The sequence below is a fragment of the Lepidothrix coronata genome, unplaced genomic scaffold (assembly GCF_001604755.1).
Source record: "Lepidothrix coronata isolate B3197 unplaced genomic scaffold, Lepidothrix_coronata-1.0 Scaffold83, whole genome shotgun sequence".
NCBI lineage: Eukaryota > Metazoa > Chordata > Aves > Passeriformes > Pipridae > Lepidothrix > Lepidothrix coronata.
The window spans coordinates 1,778,258-1,792,234 of NW_016690263.1; the positions used below are offsets into that span (position 1 = coordinate 1,778,258).

The 13,977-nt window shown below is 36.3% G+C and overlaps 1 protein-coding gene across 11 annotated transcripts in view; it reads left to right on the forward strand.

Moving 5' to 3' along the window:
- Positions 1-13,977, forward strand: part of HECTD1 (HECT domain E3 ubiquitin protein ligase 1) — a 61,605-nt gene that overhangs the window by 14,357 nt on the left and 33,271 nt on the right. For 5 of the 11 annotated variants that reach the window (XM_017820413.1, XM_017820420.1, XM_017820423.1 and 2 more), the window contains exons 3-14: positions 3,424-3,658; positions 4,408-4,635; positions 7,375-7,656; positions 7,903-8,191; positions 8,518-8,594; positions 8,680-8,778; positions 9,109-9,223; positions 9,780-9,954; positions 11,323-11,461; positions 11,628-11,798; positions 12,846-13,068; positions 13,157-13,201. In XM_017820413.1, the coding sequence (XP_017675902.1) occupies positions 3,424-3,658; positions 4,408-4,635; positions 7,375-7,656; positions 7,903-8,191; positions 8,518-8,594; positions 8,680-8,778; positions 9,109-9,223; positions 9,780-9,954; positions 11,323-11,461; positions 11,628-11,798; positions 12,846-13,068; positions 13,157-13,201 (2,078 nt within the window). The remainder of the gene's footprint in view (positions 1-3,423; positions 3,659-4,407; positions 4,636-7,374; positions 7,657-7,902; positions 8,192-8,517; positions 8,595-8,679; positions 8,779-9,108; positions 9,224-9,779; positions 9,955-11,322; positions 11,462-11,627; positions 11,799-12,845; positions 13,069-13,156; positions 13,202-13,977) is intronic. The other 6 variants (XM_017820416.1, XM_017820417.1, XM_017820421.1 and 3 more) reach the window with 3 other exon arrangements.

A 13,977-nucleotide genomic window follows, 5' to 3' on the forward strand; every position in this document is an offset into this window, starting at 1 on the left:
ACACTGCGCAGGCTCGAAGGGTTAATGACCTTTCCCAAATCTTCGCTCGCGAAGACTGGCCATTATTATTATTAAAAGGTCTGTAGCTGAAAAGCTGTTATTTATGTCCAGAAAAGCTGTTATTTATGAGTAGTGAAAAAACTTATATGCTTGGCTGACATTTTTTTCTGCTGATACCAGTGCAAGTTTGAAATGTTAAAGAACTGTGCTGCTGAGAACAAAGTGTAGCAATGTATTGGCCTGAAATAAGATGTTTCTACACCAATGCACGCAGCATGAGGAACAAAGAAGAGGAGCTCGAAGCTTTGGCCCAGTCCCAGAGGTTGGACAGCACTGACATAAGTGAAACCTGTTGGGATACGACCTGTGACTGGAGCGCCCTGTTGGATGGTTACAGGCTCTTCAGGAAGGATAGGCAGGGCGGAAGAGGTGGGACGGGGAGTGGCACTGTATTTTGTGGAAAGGTTAAATTAAATTTATGGAGCTCACATTTGGCAATGGCACAATCAAGAGCCTCTGGGTGAGACTCAAGGGGCAAACAAATAATGTGAATGTCATTGTGGGAGTCTGCTTTAGACCTCCCAGCCAGGATGATAACACCAAAGAATTATTCATTGAGGAACTAAGGGACACTTACAAATCGACTGCCCTTGTCTTTATGGGGCACTTCAACTTGCCAGAAATAAACTGGGAGCATCGCACAGCTGATAAAACCTGGGCCAGAAGATTCCTGAAACACCTGGATGACAACTTTATGGAACAGGTCCTTTATAGAATGTTTCTGCTAATATTTTAGATGGTATAGTCTAGCTCTTACCTTTCTAGTTAGTACAGCTGGAACCCCCAAAATATACAAAAAAACCCAAAGACAGACTATTACAAGAAATGAACATCAAGTACATAGAGGTTGAAGGAGCTTGAAAGAATTTTCCCTGGAAGGTCTTGTTAAAATTAAATCAGTTGCTGTTTTCAGAAATGAATGTTTTTTTTCAGAACAAGTGAAGTTCTTAATATTGCTGCTTTTATAGGAATTCAATGTGCATTACTGTAGTCTACAAAATTAGCTAAGTCTGGGTGGCTTTTTGTTTTGAGAATCAAGCAATATCCGCAGGTTAAATGTGTGACAAATCTACAGTTTCTTCCTGAAACCTTGTGATAAAACTTGGTTTCCTTACTGGAGGACTGGAAATCATTCCTCTAAGTCAGAAAACACATGTCCTGACATCAAGTGAAGGTTGTTATTTACCTCCTGATTGAAAAAGTGTGGTATCTGATAAATGTAGCTAGAGGTTCTGGCAAAAAAAAAAGTAATTTTAAAAAAACCCAAACCCTTATGTTTTTGCTAGAGAGCTGTGCTGATACAGTGCACTGGCATTTGTGTGCTGACAAAGAATTCAGTATAAATGAACTGGTCTTATAACTTCGTATTTTTGCTACGTCTGCTGGGTAATTGGCTCTGGTGGATAGGAACAAATTTCTTCCAAATTTTTAAATTTCCATTTTCAAAAAATACAGCCAACTTCCCTTTGAGCTGTGTCTCTTTATAAACTGTTAAATCACAGGGAAAAAAATGTAATTTTTAGATTTGCTAAGTATGGCTTTGGACTCTCTGCTGCTGTCTTTGGCCATCTAAGAGAAATGTTTTACTACTCTTGCTAGAATTAAAATGGAGACAGTAGAGCTCCCTACTTTTCACCTGGTTATACATGTGTGAGTTTGGTTTGTTTGGGGCTTTTTAAGATTTGTGGTTATTGGATTTTTCTTTTTTTGCAATGTAGTGTTAGAAGAACACTGTTCATAGCAGTGTTTTAGTGTTCTGTTGGGGTTGCATAAAATTCAATATAAAAAATCCAACACCAAAACACTTAAACTGATAGCATTGTCCACTTTAAATTTTATGTGCTGAAATGCTTCTTGTGTCATTGTATGATAGTTGTCTAATAACGAGTACAAATTTGAGACTTTTTTCCCCCAGTGGATAATGCCTTAAAAATGCCAATTTACTGTATAAACTTTTCCTAAAGATGTACAGTTAAGTAGCAGATTTTTTAAGAACAACAGACAGTATATATAGGCTGGATAGGCTAATACAAGTTTTACTTACATGATTTGACTTTACTGAAGCTTCACTTATTATTTTGTCATTAAGGATCATTGGGTAATATACTTATTTGTCAGGCAGTATTATTAATTACTTCATAAAGCATGGTCAGATCTTCAAGGAAACTATTAGCATTTTGCTGTCCCAGGATTTAGTCCCTTTTATGAGTCATTGCATACCAGGTGGGATACTGAATGACCTCTGAGTCTTCAGAATGATTCATCGACAAGTACTTCACCTGTCTTCCAGACCAAAAAACATGTTATTCTTTCTGGTTTGGATTTAGAAAAGTTTTAGGCTGTCATTTGAAGACCAAAGCCTTACTTGAAGGAAAAGTTGCACTATTTGCTTCTTGTAGATTTAGTCTGGTCTACTGCATCTAGGGTTGAGGTATCAGTTATTTTGACTACTGTCACAGCATATATCCCCTTCACTTAATTCCCCACCATCACCTTGGAAGTCTTTTACCACTGCAGTGAGCCATCATTATGTTGTTATTTATAGTTAAGTAAGTATGCTATTGGAAGATAAAATGAGTTAAAGTATAGGTCTGTGTCTTAGAACTTTTGATCCAAATCAGTCTTAACCACAGCTGTGAAAAATAATTATTTCAGTTTATATTCTGTTGTGTCAGAAGGGTAGAATAAGGACCATTGCAGCTTGCTTATTTTGTTTTGAAGTTGTGGGGATATTCAGCATACAGACTCACAGTAAAAAGGAGAGGCAGAGGCTACCAAGGCAATGCATATGGAGAGAAAATGCAATAGAAACAAGCTAAATTAATTAAATACGTTCTCAGTATGATTAAGGGGGAAAAAATGAGGCAGGGGTGGGGAAGGAGACTGAAACAGGATAAAAAGACAAGGGAAATAACATAGAGAAGAAGGATCACTCAGAATTAAATTGTTTAGCAAAACCAAAATCTTTAGTCTTTGTATAAACATAAAATTTCAAGTAGCTATTAATCATCATGAACCTTGAAGCTCTGTTAAAGAAAAAATACATTCTATTTGGTGATGTAAGGTTAATTCCTAAAATAAATTCCCAAGATGATATATTTTTTCCTGCATGATTGTAAAATTTCAAGAATATTTTTTTCTACTGGCTTCTTCCCCTAATACAACATCTTTTCAGATTACCAATATGAATTTTCGTGTGTGAGATGTAGTGTTCTAAAGGAATGCTCTGAACCAACTATAAGCTAGTTGAGCAAATCATGTGTGCATGGAAAGCACTAATGTGCTGATGTGAGACTGTATGAAATTACATAATGTAGAGAAACTGGCACAATGTAATAATGAGTTCTGTTTTTATTCCTGCAGATGCCCTCCTCGAACTTTTTTGCCAGCACTGTGCAAAATTTTTCTCGATGAAAGTGCTCCAGACAATGTACTGGAAGTAACAGCTCGTGCCATAACGTATTATCTGGATGTATCGGCTGAATGCACCCGTAGGATTGTGGGAGTGGATGGAGCTATCAAGGCACTTTGTAATCGTTTAGTAGTTGTTGAACTTAACAACAGAACGAGCAGAGATTTGGCTGAGCAGTGTGTGAAGGTACGTATACTTAAGAACCTTGTTTTTAAGAAGAAACTGGATGTATTGAAAAAGAAACAAAATATTAGAAGTAGGTTTTCCTGTTTATCTTATATGACTAGAATGCTAGTAGAATGCTAAGAGCTACTTTTGTGCTAAAAAGGGAATGAAGAATGGCTCCAGGTTCAGATTAATTACCTGTTGCAAAAAAATTGTCTGCTTCTTCTTCAATAACACTAGACACAGCTTCCCTGCACCCTTGTGAAGTTTTCAGAAAAATTTACAAGACCCTTAAAATCTCTAATTTAAAGCGGGCCATGTGGTAGCATGTAGTTGTAGTCCTTGATTACCATGGCATCAGAATTTATGCATCTATTTCCGATTTACTAGTTCAGTCTACTTGGAAGTGCATCACTGGAGTAATGGTGCTCTTAGAAGTTTCAGACCTCTTAGGTGTGTGTTATCCCGAGATTTAATTCTCCCAGGATAAGATACTGTTATCTGTCTTCATGAACACCTGTTATGACCATGCCATTGGGGGATGTTCTTGTATTCACTCCTGTATTTTTGAAGAAAGCTCTAACTACTAACTACTAGAGTATTGGAGACTTTGGCTGCTTCTGGATGTTGAGGAAGAAAGGAGTTTTTATTTTTTCCTGTTGTTTCATTTTCTTAACCAGTTCTGTATATGGATATAAACATCTGACTAGGATATAAATAACTGACTTTTTCTGTATGCTTCATTCAAATTAAATTTAATTTTGTCCTAGGTGTTAGAATTAATCTGTACACGTGAGTCAGGAGCTGTGTTTGAAGCCGGAGGGTTGAACTGTGTTCTGACATTCATTCGTGACAGTGGACACCTTGTTCATAAAGATACTCTGCATTCAGCTATGGCTGTAGTATCCAGACTCTGTGGCAAAATGGAGCCTCAGGATTCTTCATTAGAGATCTGTGTGGAATCTCTGTCTAGTTTATTAAAACATGAAGACCATCAGGTAATGTTGGCTCAATGTGCTGTGAATTTAACTTTCATTATGTTTAATAAATAGATGACTAGGTAACTTTTTTAGCCTCCCCAACTGTATGTCTACATAGAAGTTGTTATATATGGATATTACGATAGTTTCCTTTATAGTTTTTATGATAAGAGGATAAAAATACTGCTTAATGTTTGACTCCAAGCACTATTGTTTGAATATAATCTTATTTAGCCTCTGAAAACTTTATTGAAAAATATCTTGTAACTTTTTTCAGTGCATTTTGAGTTACTTTCTAAAGTAATTATTGTTCTATGACTGCACTTCAATCACTAGTAAGTTTGGCATAAGTAAGAGACAAAAGTCAATTTGATTCATTTTTCTTTTGCCAGACTAAGAGAAGCAATGAACTGTTTGCAGTTTATAAGGTGTTTGAAAAAAGCAGTTGCTGGGGCTGTTGGAGATGTGAATGAGAGTTCAGATCAATTTAGCTGTTTAGCAATTAAGCTTAAAGATAAGTGGGCTTAAGACTGGAGTAACCCAGATAATAAGTAAATCTGTACTAGTATCCTTCAGAAATGTCTTATGCATGAAACAAGCCTCAGGATTACAATGGATGTTGATGTGTATTATGGATTTGTCCAGTAATGTCCCTTATAAAGTTTTGTTGCTCCCCACCTCATCCTTTTACGCTCTTGGGTTTGGTCACTTTTTGTGTGGGCTGCCAGTTAGTAACACAACTTGAGGGAGAAGTTCAGACCAGATGAATGTGGCCCCAAGAACAGCTTATCTGTAACTTTTTTTTAACCTTTCTGCTAAACTTGCAATGTGGGAGAAGAAATGTAAATAGTTTCCACAGTACTCTTTTGCTTTGTAACCTGATGCCACTAATGTGGTGTGTTAAATAGGTGAACCTTTCTTGTGTATTTCTGACAACTGTTATGGTAAAGATCCAAAAAGTGTATACAAATTACATAAGGGTTGATGGAATTGTTCATCTGTACCGTCAAGGAACTGGAGCAAAATGTTAGAAGACATGAGCAGTGACCATCACAAGTTAAAGAAAAATGTCCCTTGCAAAAGAGTACTGATAAATCAGAATATTTGGCATGCACAGGCTTTGCCAGAAGTTTGCAAACTTAATGGAGATTTAAAATTTTTTCTTCATGAAGTCTGGCTACTACTCTGATCATGTTCTGTGTGTTGCTGAGCAACTGTCTTTAAGCTCTTGTTATGTGATAGCTGACAATCATTTTGAAAATGGACTGCGCTATGAGTTGACATTTTAGGGACTAAGAACTGTAGTAATTTAGAGTTTGATAGTGAATAGGTATTGTGGGGTTTGTTTTTTTTTACTACTTCTTGCCATCAGTCTGGTTTGCTACTACAGATCTTTGAAGGCAAATGTGCCTGAAGCAGCTTATCTTGATATGCCTATGCAAACCTGATCTGAAAGATGGAGACCCTTGTAGTGCACAAATGAGAGAGATAAAGGGAAAGCCTTCCTTTCTTTTCAATGTTGTCATGAAAAGATGTTGGCTGCTTTCCTGGGCAGTTGACCAACAGTACTTTTTGCTGAATTGTTAAAAGGATCCACAGTGTCATTGTTTGCTTTTTTGGGAGTTTTTTTTGTGTGTTTTTTTTTTTTTTTCCCTTTAGTGACAAACCTAAATTTGGGAATTTGCATTTTCTTGTCACAGAAGTGCTTGCATGTCCTTGGATCAGGTGCTCAGTGGGCAATCTTGAGTTATCTAAAATTTGCTTTTCCCAGTTTATCCTATTTTTAGGCTAGGTCCAATTGAGAAATTTCTTGTGCTCAAGAGAAATATCTAGACCTTTAAATACAACTTTAACTATCAAGCTTCACTGTCAATTTAATACTTTGGGAGTTCTTAGTCAGTGCATCATTTAATGGCTTATTTGATAGCATTTCTTTTGATAGAAAGAACCAAATTATTTTAACATTGTAATATTAGCAGAATGTTAATTATAAATGTAAAAATATAACATATTGGAATATTTGGTGTTCTGTAAATATAGAAGATAAAACTGCAAGGAAATTTTTGTCTTTATTATTCTTTGAGGAACAAATTTCAAATTTGGTAAATGTATGAAACCTAGGAAGTAAGTCCTCATAGAGCGTTTTCTTGGTGTTTTGGGGTTTTTTTCTTGTGTATTTAATTTTTGTTATTGGAAGGCTACTTTAACAGTTTCTAGCATCAGAAGAACCAGAAGGTTAAGTATGCTCTTTCAATACCCAGCTGTGAGTTGGTATTGGTTCTTTTTCAAACTGTATGGTCAGAATGGACAGTTGCTAGTGGGGATTATAGATAGCTGTAACAAGATCTATAACTAAAAACGTTTCGAGAAGTGCTTCCAATATGTATTTATTTGGCAATTTCATTACTAAATGTGTTTTTCTAGATTGAGCAAAACCCCAAATCACACAGATGAAGAAATGCTCATAATGGTGAACTTCAGAAATAGTTTCCTTGACTTCTATGTATCATCAACAGAGAAAAGGAGGGGAAGAAATGCAGGAACCGTACGGTCCTTCAGTGAGCAGTTCAGAGCACTGTTGGGTTCCATCTCCAAGTTTCTGGCTTGAAAAGCCTGTTTCTTCCTTTCACTGACTTTGAAGGGAACCTGGGGAAATCAAGTTCTTCTATATGTCCTGTATTCTTGCAGATATCCCCTTAGCATCTTCTCCTCTTCAGTAAGAGATATTTCATAATCTCTCTTGCACTTCTTTCTTAGGTTTCGGATGGAGCTCTGAGATGCTTTGCTTCCTTAGCTGACAGATTCACACGGCGCGGGGTTGACCCAGCCCCCTTAGCTAAGCACGGATTAACTGAGGAGTTGCTATCTCGCATGGCAGCCGCGGGTGGGACAGCATCAGGACCATCTTCAGCTTGCAAACCTGGACGGAGTAGTGCTGGTGCACCACCAACAGCTGCAGACTCTAAATTAAGTAATCAGGTGTCAACTATTGTAAGCCTGTTGTCAACCCTGTGTAGAGGCTCTCCAGTAGTAACACATGTAAGAAATCCTTTTATGCTACAGCTTTTTGTTCTCATAGGGCTTTTCCCTCTGTGTACTTTAATGTATGCAAGATTTATGTTGCTATTTTATATGTTTATAAGTTTTATTTTTATAGGTACACATGCACACACACACGCACATTTATTTATTTATAAAGAGGGAAAAAAAGGAAACATTTCATATGGAAATGAAACCCAATTCTGATAGTATCTTCTAAAGCCCTGTATATTTTTTATTGTTCAGACTTTTAATTATTTCCAGGATCTTCTAAGATCTGAACTTCCAGATTCTATAGAAAGTGCGTTGCAGGGTGATGAGAGATGTGTGCTGGATACCATGCGGTTAGTAGATCTTCTTTTGGTGCTACTGTTCGAAGGGAGAAAAGCCCTGCCAAAATCCAGTGCTGGATCTACAGGCAGAATCCCAGGACTGCGAAGACTGGATAGTTCTGGGGAACGTTCTCATCGGCAGCTAATAGATTGCATCCGCAGTAAGGATACTGATGCACTGATAGATGCTATTGACACAGGAGGTAAGCAAAAAATACTCTGATAAAGAAAATGAGAGGCTTGCTTTATCTTTTGGTTTTCATATAATCTATGGTGTTACAACAAATGCTTACTTAGTACACTGAAAATCTTCGTATACAAGTTCACTTATTTTGTTAAATACTTAACAGGTCCTGTTAGTATAATGCTTATGCCACCTTTTTTTGTAGGAATTAAGGGCATAAATGCTTCTCTAGAATTATCGAGGATGCTTAATTTTTTTAAGACCTGCTTTTTATTTAAAGAACAGTGTTGAAGTTTAGTTTATAATTATGGGAACTTTAACTATTTATTTAATTGTATCTTTCAGCTTTTGAAGTAAATTTTATGGATGACGTAGGACAAACTCTTTTAAACTGGGCCTCAGCTTTTGGAACTCAGGAAATGGTAATTAGGTTTATAGACTCTTAAGAAGTTATGTTATCTATGTGAAGAAAGAAAAAAACCTACTTTCCTTTTTCTGGTTTAACAGGTAGAATTTCTCTGTGAAAGGGGTGCTGATGTTAACAGAGGTCAGAGGTCATCCTCATTACATTATGCAGCATGTTTTGGAAGACCTCAGGTAGCAAAGGTATGATTTAAACTGACACTTAGGAAGCCTTACATATTGACTTTTCATCTTATTCTGCACAAAATGTTTTCAATATATTGGACACATGCATGATCAAATATTTATGTGTTCTTTATGATGTTTATCAAAACACAGATTTTTCATCATGATAGGGCACTGAAGAATAAAAGTAGTTTTATATTAGCTTTACAAATATGAAAAGCACGGAATGCTCCAACTTTGCCTTACAAGCATGAGAAGAGTATAGGAAAGATGTATAAAACCCACATTTGCTACTTTGGAAGAAGAAATCTTAATGTTTTATTCATACATAAAAATATTTGTTTTCAGACTCTCTTACGACATGGTGCAAACCCTGATTTGAGAGATGAAGATGGGAAAACCCCTTTGGACAAAGCTCGTGAAAGGGGACACAGTGAAGTAGTAGCTATTCTTCAGTCTCCAGGTGAGTGCAGTTTTTATTTCCATACCCTCGCTGTAATAGAAATGCTGATACATGTTAAACATCGCAATTATTAGAATTTTACTCTATTAAGGTTATTTAAAAAAAAATATTTTGTGACCAACCTTCCTTAACCTGTAAAGTCTGTATAAAAACTTCAGCGTTTTAGGTGTTCTTAAGGGAGGGGGAATTACTGAAGAAATGACTGACCGGCCATGAGCACTGCCAGTGGTCCTGCTCTTCAGCTGTGGAATGGGGCTAGACTGGGATTTTGCTGTGGATTCAAAGGTGTCAGCCTTGGTAGCTTCTCTGGCATCCTTCCTTTGTACATGAGAAAACAGCACTTTATCTGATGTTCGTTAGATGCCACGGGTGATAGGTGCTATCAAATAGTTTCATTCAAGAAGTTGTGCACGTGTAAATTTTATATTTCTTGGAGCGCATATTCCTGTTCAGGTACTTAGGTGTTTTAAAGAAAACCTGTATGTTTATTTAAAGGGCTTTTTGTTTGGTTTGTTGATTTTTGCCACTGAATGTTTTGGGGAAAAATATTTTCCAGGGGATTGGATGTGTCCTGTTAACAAAGGGGATGAGAAGAAAAAGAAAGATGCAAACAAGGATGAGGAAGAATGTAATGAACCCAAAGGAGATCCAGAAATGGCACCCATATACTTGAAAAGGCTATTGCCTGTGTTTGCACAAACATTTCAACAAACTATGTTGCCTTCTATAAGGTAATACTGTCGCGATAGACAATTTCTTAATACAATCTTAAAAAAGTCAAGGTGGATCTAAAAGTTTAAGTAATGCAAGTAACAATCATATTTCTTTTTGAATAGAAGTGGTTGTGTGAAAAATGTTGCATGACTGATTTTTACTTAGTGTTTTAAGTAGCATTTTTTCCTTTCTGGGGAAGTGATGTCTTGGAAAAAATATGGTTAGCCAGTCAGAAGTGGGAGAGCAAAGCATACTCTTGACTACAGTAGCATGATGAAAGAATACTATGTTCATAAAGTACATTGTATGCACTGCATACGTGATTTGGTTACAGCTCTTTGTAGCCACTGTAATGAAAGCAGTAATTTAGTAGAGGAAAACTAATGAAGTGATATCAAGATACGTTCACTGGAAAATCATCAAGACTGGAAAAAGCTGTTTTAGAAGACTAACAGCTTATCAACTGCAGAAAATGCTTCTTACTGAGAGAATTACAAGAGTGTAATCTAATTTACTACTTAGAAAAGGAATGCTGTGGGTGGCATAGTGGATGTGAAAAATTGCATCTGACCATAACTGCTCAACCTTTTCTACTACAAATATGACGTTTATTCCAATCACTTACTTATGGTCCCAGTGTTTATGGGTACTTTGATGGGTGAAAATGCAAGATAAAAAGGGCCTCTAGCGGAGAGAGACTCAATGTGAGCTGATGATAGAAAGCTTAAACTAGGTCCTTTTAAGTGAATGAAATAAGAAACTGTGTTAACAATCTATGTATGATTAACTGTTGTTGCAGATTGTGGAAAGAAGTAGTTGGCTCTCTAGTTTAAAGTTTAGTTTATGAATCAGATAAATTATGTTTTTAGAAGTCAGTCAAATAAAAAATTCGTCTCTACCCTATGGGAGTGATTGGCTTTCACATTAATTATGGTTTTTAGTATGGAGAGCTGCATGATTAATAGTAATTTTAGACTTTAAAACTATAGGGGTCTTGAAACATGGGAAATATATGACTAAAACAAAAGGCTGGATACCTGTGAGGGGGATAAATTGTGCAGAAGTGAATTGCCAGCACTAAGAGTGGATAAAGACAAAATGTAGAATAGGTTTACTTAGCAAAGCGTTGAGGAGATTAAAATACCTTAGACTGATACCACTGTACAATCCAAAAAGATCAGAGGTACATTATTCTTAAAGATAATCTAGGACTTATTAACAATAACTAATTTTGGTTCCAATAACGAGCTGAAACAAGTTTTTTTTTGTTTCTAAAGAATGTATAAATGTAGTACAAAAGTAGTTTTATCTTGAACTTTTTTGTTGATTTGATTACTGCTTGTTTTATCATTGTTAGAACCTTTTTTTTCTGTGATCTCTTAAAGGAAAGCAAGTCTTGCCCTCATTAGAAAAATGATACATTTTTGTTCTGAGGCACTGCTGAAAGAGGTTTGTGACTCTGATGCTGGCCACAATCTGCCCACAATACTGGTTGAGATAACAGCTACAGTGCTTGATCAAGAGGTAGGAAGACAGTGCAAAAAAGGGGGTTATGTTCATTGATTCCATGTAGTTGTTAACAACTAACCTTAAAACTTTTATACCATCCATCTGTGACCATATGTGAAGTTCAGCATGTAAGGATATCTTCAAGTAATTGTTATTTTCTTTTCATCCCAATGTATTACAGGATGATGATGATGGCCATTTGTTAGCCTTGCAAATCATAAGGGATTTAGTGGATAAAGGTGGTGATCTTTTTCTAGACCAACTGGCTAGACTTGGTGTAATTAGTAAAGTGTCAACTTTGGCGGGGCCATCATCTGATGATGAAAATGAAGAGGAATCTAAACCTGAGAAGGTAAGTGTATGGAATTGATAGCTTTATTTGTTACTCTAAAATCAACACTTCTGATAAAATTTTCACTGTTAAGAAAATGTCCAGGGCAAGGTAGTTAGGATATTAAGTTCATGCTTATGGTATGCTCCTTGTTTTAATTGCTTTTGTTGTTTTTGTCTCTACCTTCATTTTCCGTTAGCACATTATTATCTGCTGAGTTTTCCTATCCATATTTATTTATGGTCAAGTTGATTGATACTTGATTTTTTTTCCTAGTATTTTGAAAGTGACTGCTAAATGAAATGAATCCTTCCTGAAGTGTATTCGTGTCAGAAGTTTATGCGCCAAATAATTGCAGATGTTTCAAATGTTGTTACGGGATATATTAAACGTATTAAAGAGAAAATAGTTGTTTGCTTAGTGAAAGTCATAAGTGTATATTGAAGTTATTTGTCAATTTCCAGCAGTCTTATTGCCCCTCAAAAGAACTGAATGGATCACAGACCTCTTCTGTTATCAATTCAAGTAAATTTAGAGTTAAACCTTAAGTGTATAGTTAAGCTCTTTTACTGTGGGTTTTGGGTTGTTTGGTGGTTTTTTGGGTTGCTGGTTTTTTAAGTGTTTAGATGTTAAAAAGTCATCTGGACATGGTTCTGAGCAACTGGTCCTATGTGTCCCTGCCTGAGCAGGGGTTTGGACTAGATGGCCTCCAGAGGTCTCTGCCAACTTCCACCATTTTGTGATTCTTTCCTCACAATTCAAGTTTGGAACAGAAGTGGATGTCACAGTCAACAGACTGTTGTTACTGTTGAGTAAATAAAGCTGTATGTGACAGGAAACTTCCTAAGAAGTATCTTATTGTTTTAAAGAATACTTTTAAGGATACGTTTTACAGACAGAAATAGTACAGTTCCTGTACTTTGGTTTGAGTAATTCTTCTCTTCAAGTCTTTTAAAGATGTCTATGTTTTTGTGTTGGTTTTCTGTTGGTTTGGGGTTTTTTTGCGTTTTTTTTAGTGGATTGGGCGTTTTTGTTCGTTTGTTGTTGATAAATACAAATTTATTACAGGAGGATGAACCACAGGAGGATGCTAAAGAACTGCAACAGGGTAAACCGTACCACTGGAGAGACTGGTCAATCATTAGGGGAAGGGACTGCCTGTATATTTGGAGTGATGCTGCAGCCCTGGAGCTATCTAATGGTAGTAATGGATGGTTCAGATTTATCTTGGATGGCAAGCTGGCCACAATGTATTCCAGTGGGAGCCCTGAAGGAGGATCCGATAGTTCAGGTAATTTTTTTACCAATCAAATCTGGGCTAAGTTTTGAGACGGTTATATTTGTTTATATCATTTGATTTGAGCTATTTTGTTTTGCAGGAATTGGCTTGCTAAATAGTAAAGGATATAAACAGGTGGAAGGTGGTCAGTTAATTGTGATGCTTTTTATCAGATAGCATGTGACCATAACTTGACTTCCTTGGTGAATTGTGTTAAGTAAACATCTTGCCAGTAAAAGTGTATTAACTTTTTGTTTTAATTCTTCTCCATGCGTACCTAATTTTTTTCACCCCAGTCATTAAAAGCACTTTGTAGTGGCCATCCCAGGAAAAGCAGGTTGAAATGGTGATTTGTTGTTTGCTTCTAACTAGCAGAATGGAATTGCATGTGTTTGAAGACAAAGTAATGGAACGTTTCTCATCAAGGTTGGGAAACAAATTACAATGTCTTAATTGTCTGCTGGAGAGAGGATAAGGGAACAGACCTTATGCACTGGCAATGCACAGCTGGTTCTAATTTTCTGTACAGAATACACAACTTGTTCTGGATGTGGAAACAACCTTCCTTTTGTTGTTTCATGTTTTTTGCAGTTCATGCATTTATGAACCTGGAGACATAAAATGCTTTGCAATATTATTATGTTTTCAACAAGCCATGGAGTGAAATAACAGAACATATTATGATTCAGGATGAAAATAAAGTGTTGATGACTTTATGCATCGATTTTGGTGCAAGGAGACAAAATGCAATATAATGTGGTTTTGATTATAATGCAACTGGAAACCACTTATAGATTATTTTTTTTTTGTCAGAAAATGTATCTTTGCATTCTTTTTGATAAGGATAATACCTTAAGAGGTAAACAATTCCTGGGTTGAGATACTACTTTATCACACAATACAATTTTAACAAGATCCATG